This window comes from Ovis aries, chromosome 21 (assembly GCF_016772045.2).
Source record: "Ovis aries strain OAR_USU_Benz2616 breed Rambouillet chromosome 21, ARS-UI_Ramb_v3.0, whole genome shotgun sequence".
Classification (NCBI taxonomy): Eukaryota; Metazoa; Chordata; class Mammalia; order Artiodactyla; family Bovidae; genus Ovis; species Ovis aries.
In genome coordinates, this window is record NC_056074.1 from 41090663 (window position 1) to 41101446 (window position 10784).

At 44.5% G+C, this 10784-nt stretch overlaps 1 protein-coding gene across 6 annotated transcripts; it reads left to right on the forward strand.

Annotated features, from left to right (window-relative positions):
- Positions 1–29: 29 nt before the first annotated feature.
- RBM4 (RNA binding motif protein 4) lies at positions 30–7483 on the forward strand. 6 transcript variants are annotated; one of them, XM_042237665.1, is made up of 4 exons: positions 30–79; positions 1145–1568; positions 4552–4630; positions 7082–7483. In XM_042237665.1, the coding sequence occupies exons 2-4, from the start codon at positions 1157–1159 to the stop codon at positions 7197–7199; spliced, it is 609 nt and encodes a 202-aa protein (XP_042093599.1). In that variant the 5' UTR covers positions 30–79; positions 1145–1156; the 3' UTR covers positions 7200–7483. The 6 variants fall into 6 exon arrangements, with proteins under 6 accessions (XP_042093599.1, XP_004019756.2, XP_060260086.1 ...); XM_004019707.6 differs by having other exon boundaries at positions 4552–5236; positions 7082–7194; XM_060404103.1 differs by lacking the exon at positions 7082–7483 and adding an exon at positions 5401–5565.
- The last annotated feature ends 3301 nt before the right edge of the window (positions 7484–10784 follow it).

Sequence of the window (10784 nt, forward strand, 5' to 3'; positions counted from 1 at the left end):
TACTGCGGCCGTCGCCATTTTAGCGTTTTGTCAGAAGCGTCCGCGCCGCGAGGAAGAGCATCTGCTGCTTTTCGTGCGGGTGAGAGACTCCGAGCCTTTTCACTGTTTCTTTTACCTTGTTAAATCTTGTTCCTTGGGCTTCAAGGGTATCCTTGTGGGGTAGTGGCCTCCACACCCGTCACTGAAAGCCGACCTCTGTGCTCGGCGTTGCGCGGTAAGCTTGAAGCAGCCCTTCCCCCACAACCTCCCCTGAGAATATCATACTTTCTCCCCACCCTGCCCTCTGCCCGACTAGGTTCGGCCTACAGCCTCGAGGTTTCCATCGAGTAACCGCGCTTCCGTTAGATTTAGGAATTAACCACGTTTTAAGGATCTCTCAGGTCCCGACACTTGGTTCTTAGGCCGATGAGGTTCAAGCCCCCTTTTCCAACCATGCATTTCTCCAATTCTCCAGGAATTCGTAGGACGGCACCCCAAGAGAGGCGTTCCCAGCTCTAACACTTACGTGCTCTTGGAACGCCTGGCTCTCCGGCCTAAGTCAGCGGTTCACTGCTTCTAAAGGAAATCCTAAAACCTAGTTTTAAGGTCCACCTTTCCGGAAATGGTGGCTGATTCTTCGGTTACTAAAGGAAGAGACAGTGCGTAGTTGCAGACAATCAATCCGGTTAGACTTTTGTTTTCTTAAAAAAATCATTTATATTTTGTCGGCTCTACCGCACGTCTTGCGAATCTTAGTTCCCGACCAGGGATTGAACCCGAGCTCTCTGCAGTTCAAGCGTGGAGTCCTAACCACTGGGCAGCCAAGGAAGTCTCCCTGACTGTCTTTATAGAAGTTAGAAAGTCTACTATCCTCTAGGCTACAATTTATGCTCTCACTTTCATTTCCATTACCGTTTAAAACTATTAAAGTCTTACCAAACTGTGTCTACCAAGGATTTTTATTACAGATGCTTTCTTGTATCTGTTGGTCCTCTAGCGGGCCTTCTTATTCCCGGTTCCCTTTGATTGTGTGGAAGTTTGCGTGTGGAACGTGAGAGAAAACTGGAAATATTTGCCAGACAGAAAGGAGATGGCGGTATTGGGTTTTTTTAAGCTGTTGTGAGCCTGAGATCCTTTGTTAGAAATTTTGTTTCTTTTCGCCCAGGCTGTGTCCGAGATGGTGAAGCTGTTCATCGGAAACCTGCCCCGGGAGGCCACAGAGCAGGAGATCCGCTCGCTCTTCGAGCAGTATGGGAAGGTGCTGGAATGTGACATCATTAAGAACTACGGCTTTGTGCACATAGAGGACAAGACGGCGGCCGAGGATGCCATCCGCAACCTGCACCACTACAAGCTGCACGGGGTGAACATCAACGTGGAAGCCAGCAAGAATAAGAGCAAAACCTCTACAAAGTTACATGTAGGCAATATCAGCCCTACTTGTACCAACAAAGAGCTCCGGGCCAAGTTTGAGGAGTACGGTCCAGTCATCGAATGTGACATCGTGAAAGATTATGCCTTTGTACACATGGAGCGGGCTGAGGATGCAGTGGAGGCCATCAGGGGCCTTGACAACACAGAGTTTCAAGGTGAACCATCCTCTTTGGGAAAGAGGGCTGAACACAAGGCTTTGTGTAGAGAATAGATTGGATAAGTAGAAGGGAGGGGTCATGGGTAGAGACAGCTGTTGGTTGGCTGATGGATGGTGAGGATTAAGAGTGGATGATGAACTTAAATGGAGAATGCATGGGATTTAGAGGCTTTACCTCAGGCAAATCAAGTCTGGGAGAAAAATCACTTGGCTTTAGATTGGAACCCCTAGGCGTTTTTGTCTATTAGTGCAGAAATCTTTCCACTGAAGATTTGTTTTTTGTTTTGTTTTTGGCAGTAGTAGCAGTAGTAATGGTAGTAGTAAAGCAGAGAATGGTATTTCACTCTGAAATTCATTGCCTCAGCACACCATGTTGCATATGAAGGACCTGGCAAAAGCTGGCTTAAGCCACCCGTTCAGGAGCAAAATACCAGTTAAGCTTCCCAACTTCATCCCAACTCATAGCTTCTTAGTAAATATAGTTCATTGTTAAGGCTTTAGAGAGCTAGTGTGTTTAAAGGGCTTTAGCTCTTACTGCTTTTTTATTATGCATGCACCAGAGGTTCTGTTTGGAGGATGAGGGCACTGTAGAATTAAAGGATAGGTTCAGGAGTGTCTGAGGAGGAGAAGGTATGGGGATTTGCAGGGGAGGGGGAGTCATCAGGTAGAGGGCGATAAAGTTGACGCCTTTTGCTGGTTTGAGGAGTGGGCTCTCACATCTTTGGTGAAAAGACCACTTAGATAGGTGATATCTTGGAGCCTTGATTAGAGTAATAGTGTGCTTGGAAGGCAGCATGCTATATGGATGACAGTTTATTTGGAATATATTTTGTTGGTTTATGATCTGAGCTTCTGTGGCAAGAGTGGCAGTCATGAAAGGGATGGTAACCATGGTGAGTTGCTAACCTTAGTCTTCTCCCATCTGCTTTGGGTTCCCAGTATGGAAGTGAGTAATGAGCCTTTCCCCTTTGGTGTAGCTACTTCTGAATTATAGGTTATTCCCATTACTCCTTGCTGTATTTTTAACCTGCATTCCAACTTTTTCAGCCAAACAAGGTAGTGGCTGAGCACTCCTCTTAATCATTTGGCTATCTTTGAGGTGTACATAAATTAAACTTTCTTAGACCTAGAAGTCTGATCATCATTCCCCCTAAGTTAATGGGTCCCTTGTGTCATGGGTATTGCTGTGCATTATTAAAGACAAATGTCACAGGTCTCTCAGGTCTCATTTTCCTTTTTTAATTGGTAAGTTGAGAATTACCTTGTGTCAACAGTGTAATTGGGCGCAAAGGCTGCTCTTGTGGAGGGTTTATGGTATCTAATTTTTTAATACTCTTCTACACTTTAACCAGGTTACAGAAGAGGTGGTGGTGTCTCCTTGCCACCACATGTAAGGGAAGGACAGTGTGAGCTAATACAGGATAAATCCTTGGACCGTGACTCTTGGCTTCTGAACTGTAGGCTTTTTGATGCTTAGTTACTTTTGCGGAATATTTTTTTTCCCCCTGGCACATCTTTAGATCAGGACATTTATTGGTGACATTCATGTCTTGAAGGTACATGATTGATTCCTTTATTGCCCTTGTTTTCTCTGGTTTTGTTAGGTGCCAAAGTGGCCACTTGGGCAAATGCAAAGAACGTGGGTTAGCACTTAAAAGTACTTAATTGCATATCCTATCTCTTAACTGGCAGCTTGTACCTACCAGAAAGTTTGTTTGAGCCAGAACTTTTTTTTCATAGTTTGATCCTTCCATCCCCTATCCCTTTTATAGTCTTTCAGAATTTACCTTGAATTTTATATCCCCCTTCTGTAATGTTAGGTGCATAGATGACCTGACCTCTCTGTTTATCCCCCTGATTAAGCATGGGGCCACTGTTCTTTGCCATCTGCATGTTTAGGGGCATGACAACCAATTGTATTGGAAAGGTGTTGCTGGAATTTTGCTTACTGTTAAAATGGTAGATCATGTTAGGTAGAAACTGCTTCTGTGAGAAGGTTTAAAACTTAAACTTGAAGAAATGTTTCTTTTGTTAGGTTTTCAAAAGTAATATTTTCCCATTTCCAGAATACAAATTCTAATTTTCAGCAAAAAAAAAAGTGTTAAGTACATGTTGTTAGAATCTTGGGTTTCTTGAGAAAAAGTACTTTAATCTTGCTGAAATGAACAGTTTGATCCACTAACATGAGTAGTCATTCTCCACTCTTTTCACCCTCCCCCCCTTTTTCCCACATTTTTCGTGATGCCCTTTTTGAAATTCAGCCATCCTGTGAACTGCCTGCCCTGTTTTCTTTGATCCCCTCCTCTAAGAGGTCACTGAAGATTTTAAAGAATTCTTGTTATAATGAATATCAGAAGTAGCAATTTAAAAGACCCAGTTAAGGATATAGCAGCCCTTCAACTTGTATTTTGCCCCTCTTCACGCATTTGTGAGTCCCCCACCCCAAAAAAAAAAAAAAAAAATCTTGAAACTTCCCTACAGCACTCAGCCATGGATCAAGTCTGGATCACTATCAGTGGTAACTTCAATGTCTTGCTCTATTCTCTTTGATTTTGGGGTGATGTGGAGGACTGACCTTTGCATTTTCCTGCTTAATGAATTCAAGAGTCTTAATAGTGAAGGTTGGAGGTGTCTGAATGTTGTAGAGCACTCTTAATTGTGTCTTCTGACATTGGGTCACTGTTCAGAGCAGTTTGTGTCCATAGTTACTTGGCAAAGAATGAAATGCCTGTTTTTGAATGAGAGTAGTTTTTCTTAAGTGTTAGACTGATGTTTGAGCGGAAACATTTCTTCATTTATCTTTGCCTGAAGTCAGGTCATCATACTGAATTTATATTGGACCTTTAAAAAAACATTTTAAAATGGCAGTGAGTCCTGCATTAGAGTTGTCTAGGTAAAGCCAGCTATGACCAGTGTCTGGGGTAGGGGCTGGGGCTTTGACCAAGAGTGATAGCAACCCTTCTTGCGTCTGTTTCTTCAAGGCAAAAGAATGCACGTGCAGTTGTCCACCAGCCGGCTTAGGACTGCGCCCGGGATGGGAGACCAGAGCGGCTGCTATCGGTGCGGGAAAGAGGGGCACTGGTCCAAAGAGTGTCCAGTAGATCGTTCGGGCCGCGTGGCAGACTTTACCGAGCAGTATAATGAGCAATACGGAGCAGTGCGTACACCTTACACCATGGGCTACGGGGATTCATTGTATTACAACAACGCGTACGGAGCGCTCGATGCCTACTACAAGCGCTGCCGTGCTGCCCGGTCCTATGAGGCGGTGGCTGCTGCAGCTGCCTCTGCGTATAATTACGCAGAGCAGACCTTGTCCCAGCTGCCACAAGTCCAGAACACAGCCATGGCCAGTCACCTCACCTCCACCTCTCTCGATCCCTACGATAGACACCTGTTGCCGACCTCGGGAGCTGCTGCTGCTGCTGCTGCAGCAGCTGCTGCTGCTGTTACTGCAGCTTCCTCTTCATATTACGGGCGGGATCGGAGCCCCCTGCGTCGCGCTACAGGCCCAGTCCCTACTGTTGGAGAGGGCTACGGTTACGGGCATGAGAGTGAGTTGTCCCAAGGTTCGTCGGCTGCGCGGAATTCCCTGTACGACATGGCCCGGTATGAGCGGGAGCAGTATGCGGATCGGGCGCGGTATTCAGCCTTTTAAAGCTTGAGGTGAGAGCGGTGGGGTGTCCCTGGTTCTGGTTTTGCTGTCCCTCCTGCAGCCTAAAGGCTCCAATTAGGCTGCCCTGCTTGCTTGCTTTTGCAGGGTTAGGGTAAGGTTGCTAATGGTTCAGGGGATAGGGAGAAGTCCTAATTATTTAATTTTTCTGAAATAGACAAACATCTTTAGCCGCCATGGCTGTTTTTCCAGGACTCCTAGTCCCAGGAGTCAACCTGATTCCATTTGTGTCTGGAAAAGCAAACAGTGTGACGTGATGAATCTCGGGTCACACCTGTGTGCTGTAATTGAACTGAACCTGGAACCCGGACATCAGACCCAGGTGTGTCGTTTCTCAGAGCCTTTGTTGGAATTCCTAGGTGTGTGACATTATTAATGTTTGCAGGGTTACTCTTCTGCTTCATGCTATGAGAAAGGTCTGCTAGGACCCGCACAGTTAAAATCTGTAATTGTAGTTAATTGGTCATCACTGCTCAAGTTCCAGTTACTATGAAGACTACCCCAATGGTATCATCTTAATCTTGAAGCAGTGTGTTTCTGACATTTCTGAAGTTACCCCTGTGAGCTTTAGAGAAAAAACTGACTTGATGGTAAGTTGGGGTAGAGAGGAGTAGAAAAAGATCTTTCAATTTATGAAGTTAATTTCAACACAGAGTCTGGGGCATAGACTCAAATTCAGCTTCTCTGCTCAGTGCACATTCATTCTCTGAGCTGAATAGGATGCCCACTCCATTGCTTTATCTTTGAATCTGTTCTGTGAGAGCCTGTTTCCTTTGTCTAGTTTTTTAAGTTTTTTTCCCCCCCACTGTCCCCACAGTGTTAGATTTGACATCCTCTCCACCTCTTTAAGGTGCATAATAATGTAAATAATGTATGCACCCCTGCCAGTTCTACTCTTCAGTGATATTGAAATCCAAGGTTGGGAGCTTTGCCTTAAGCGGATCTCTCCCTTCATCTTCCCACCAGGTTTGGGCAATTAACACTCTTGAACCACCGGCTGTACCTCGAGTCCTCTGGCTTTTTCCTATACAGTTTGAGCCTCATGATCCATTTGGCTCTACTTGACTGTATTCTCTTCTGGCGCTTGCCAGCTTTGGGCTCTAGGTGTATGAGATTGCTGTTGCATTTAGGGGTGTTTCACAACACCCTTTGTTTTGAGTAGCTCTCATTGTGGCCCAGACTTTACCATTGATCATGATCCTGAGGTAACAGGATGGCAGGTACTGCCACCTTTTTCCATTCGGGCAGAAGATATGTGACTCGCCCAGGGTTGGGGGATAGGAAATAACTAGTGGAAAAGAAACTTGAGAGACTTGATGTTCAGCTTACACATGCTCTCCAGTACATTCTTTTATTCCCTAGGCAGAGTTGGATGCCCTCAGGTTTTACAACTTATTCAGTTGATGTTACTTTTGCCTAGACTTTAAATGGTTTTTAACTTGTAGCCCAAGATTCAAACATTTTTTTTTTCCAGAGATCTAACTGGAACCTTTTCCTTTTTCCTGCCCTCCAGTGACAGTTTGTAAATGTGGAAATTACCTTCTTTGAGGAATGCTGGTATACTAACATCAAGAGAAATGCAGTGTCTTATCTACTGTCATGAAAGAAAATTTGCCAATTAATTGAGAGAAAAGAGCACAATCTGGGGTTACTTGACCTTCCCAGTTACTCTGGCCTTCAGGCTCTTTTTCACTTTGAGAGATGATTGTGATACTGTGGATGGATACAAGTAAATTTAAAAAGAGTGTCAAGTTACCATATAGATGTTCTTTGAAGGGTTAAGTGGAAACGCCCTTGTGAGCTTTGCTGTAAAGCCCCTGTATTTTGCTCTCTTTCAGGTGGGATGTGTGTGGGCTGAAATTCCGAGCTGCGGTTGTGCATGAGAATACACCCTTCGTGGTACCCATCTCCGGGACGGCTCTGTGCGTTCAGTCCCTCAGGAAACGTGGACCTTAAAATTTATCTTGCAAAGTTCAGACCCCCCTCTTCCTCTCTCCTGCCCGTCCCCATTTCTTTTCTGTCCTTCAGTACTCCTTAGCTCCCAGGATGCTCTCCTCCCAGCAGCCTCATTGTGTGCAGAAGCGGGTGGGGGGTGCTGTCGCCCACCTCCTGCTTCCCGTGGGTCTTGTGAGAGTGTCACCGCTCCTGAGTCTGTTTGACCCAAAGGCTTGTAGCAGGTGGACACATACAGAGTTGAATCACTTTTTTCTTTCCAGTGAAATAAATGGTTTTTCAACTTAGGAAATGTGTGCTTTGAGAGAATTCTTACTTAGACTTGTGTCTGGGTTCTTTATTTGTCCCTAGAAGAAAAGGGGAGTGGGTAGAGTCTGACATTCAGTTCTGGGTGAACATCACTGCCCTTACTTTCTTTATTATAGAGAGAATTTATAGGTGCGAAAGGAGAGAGGGGTTATGCGGAAGAACCCAGGCAGGCAGCCTTACTCCATTAAAGACTTCCTTCACTTGATCACACCTTTGTTATAAAACCACGTACCAACTAGCAGTTTTGAAGTGTGGGACTTCTCCATGCGTGGAAAACAATCCTCATCCACCCCTTAGTACTATCATTCAAACCGCCCAGTCACTACATCTAGCTTGACTTATTTTCCAAGGGATAGGTATAGGAAAAGGAAGGGTTTGAGGGACCAGGAGGTCAGCTTTCATTTCACGCCATGTGGAAAATTAAGTTGTGGCTCCAAAACCATTCTGCTTATTTTGTAGGTCAGCAAGTAAAGCTTTTTGATGCCTTTCACCATCTGTATGTGTGTGCTTAGTCACTCAGTTGCGTCTCTTTGTGACCCCATGGGCTGCTGTCCACCAGACTTCCCTGTCCATGAAATTCTCCAGGCAGGAATACCTAAGTGGGTAGCCATTCCCTTCTTCAGGGGATCTTCCCAATCCAGTAATTGAACCCAAATCGTCCTGCCTTGTGGATGGATTATTTATCATTTGAGTTTCCAGAGAAGCCCCAAAATGTATAGTTCTGCTGGAATCCAAATACCTCAGTGGTCCCACTAGTACCTCATTGTCTTTAGGATGATAGGCACAGAAGGACCCGGAAGTGAGCTTTAGATCACTTAACAAGGATAGGTAGAGGGGGCAGGGTACAAGGAAGAGCCACTGCCTCCCAGTTCTGTGCATCTATCAAAATAGACTCTCTTGAAGATGCTTTTTGTCTGTACCTTCTCGCTCCAGTTTCAGCATAAATACAGTGGGGGTAGAGTCTGCTTAGGGCATTTCCTAGCATCATTTGAAGGAGCGTGAGCACCTAACTGCCAAGCATTATGGGCTTCCCTGGTGGTTTAGTTGGTTAAGAATCTGCAATGTTGGAGACCCCAGTCAATCCCTAGATGGGGAAGATCCCCTGGAGAAGGGAATGGCTACCCATTCCAGTATAATTGCCCAGATCATTTCATGGACAGAGAAGCCTGGCAGGCTACAGTCCATGGGGGTCTCAGAGCTGGGCATGACTAAGTGACTAAATACTTCACTCTATGCCAATCATTATGGTTTTAGGAAAGGAATTGTGGTACTGGGAGGTAAGAAAAATTAGCTAATTTTTGGTAATCTCAGATTTTCCTACTAGTTTCTAATTCATAGAAGCCTGAGATGGAAATAACTATCAGTACAACTTGTAATTTATTGGAGATTTGCTCACTGAAATCCTGTGAGAGGTGTTCTATGTGTTTATCTCCCAGCCACCATTTTACTGAATATGGAAGTTGTCTCTGGTGAGAAAAAAAGACAGCAGTTCCAGGGAAACTTGATGGAGTTGAGATTAAAACTTAGCTCCTACAGATAAGTGATCAACAAAGAGGATTATTACATCTAGGCTAGGTCCTTTCCTGGCATCTGTCTTTATCTTCCCTGGCTGGGTTGGATTTCTGCCACTTGGAGGGTTTGCCTGCTTTGGTCTGTTTTTATCAAACATACCCCTTGGTTTGATGGGTGGGGTTGGCAAACTTCAAAAGATGGAAGCTAATTTTCTTGATTCAACAAATAAAACATTTTGAGTGATACTCTGAAAGGTACTTAGGTGTAGTTCTAGAGCTTGTGTTCTTCGAGTGTCAAGTTGAGAATTTTTATTTATGTGGGAATAGTCAGTGAAAATGGTGATGTCATACTGGAGTATGGGGGGTAGTATAGTTTTGCATTATAAAGCATGCTGTCTAGTTAAACTTGAAAAGGGAGTCTTTCTCCATTTGAGAGTACGGTCTCCCTACAACAAAGTAGTTTTTTGTGACTGAATCTGTGCTGGTTTACTGCCGTATTCCTACAGTGGGAAAAGACCCAAGTTCTGAAACCTCAAGTCTTTTGAAATGATTGAGTTTAACTTGCTGCTATTTCAGCCTTATATTGTTTGAAATTATTTTTGTGTAAACTTCCAATCAGGTGTATCTGAGTTGAGGCCACATAGTTTCTCTGTTCTGTGTAATTAAAGTTACACTGTCATCACTTAGCCTCAGTAGTTGTACAATAGTTTTTTTTTAAGTGAAGCTTTAATACACTGGCTTTCTGTAGCCTTTCACCTTTTTTTGTTTTTTGTTTTTTTGGCTGTGCCTTGTATCTTCTGGGATTTTTATTTCCTGCCCAGGGATTGAACCTGGGCTCTCAGGGGTGAGAGCACCAAGTCCTAACCACTGGACCCCTGGGGAGCTCCCATATAGCCTTCCACTTTTTATCCTGTTCAGTAAACTAGTTAGCATTCACCCGAGAGTTTGCTTTGTACTTCGTGATGAACTCACTGGTTGCCTACTATGTGTAAGTGCCATGTGGAGAATACAAAGATGAATGGGTGCCTGTCCTAATTGCCTTCACAGGCAACTTTCTGCCTTGGCAGTTTGGGTGTGCATATAGTGAAGTGAAGTTGCTCAGTCGTGTCTGACTCTTAGTGACCCCATGGACTGCAGCCTACCAGGCTCCTCCATCCATGGGATTTTCCAGGCAAAAGTACTGGAGTGGGTTGCCTTTCCCTTCTCCAGGAGATCTTCCTGACCCAGGGATTGAACCCAGGTCTCCCGCATTGTAGGCAGACGCTTTACCATCTCCACACATCTGACCCAGCCCTATTCTGGAGGTCAGAAGACTTAGGAATGCAGTTTTCAGGATATTGATTTGGTGTCAGACTTCTTAACTTTGACTTAAAAGTCTTCCAGACACCCTCAAAATTGGGGTTGAATTGGGTGAATGCTTGATTAAACTGGGTTCCTCATTCCAGAGTGATGTCAGCAATAAGTTAGATTCTAGGGGGATGGAATCATGAGAGGTAGGCCATTTGGACTGTGGTATTACATTCTGGTGCAAATTCCTAAAAGTTACTTAGTACTAGAATTCTCCATGTGGTCTTGTGCTAGGAATTCCCAGAAACAACGGCAATGGGAATTCCCAGCACTGCTTTTCTACTTGGGTTTGGAGAACAGTACTCTTGGTTGAAACAGGAGAAGGTTGAGTTCTAGAATGAAATGACTCAGACTGAGTTTAAAGCTTACTATATGAGGGACTTCCCTGGTGGTCCAGTGGCCCAGAATATGTAAGTTCTCT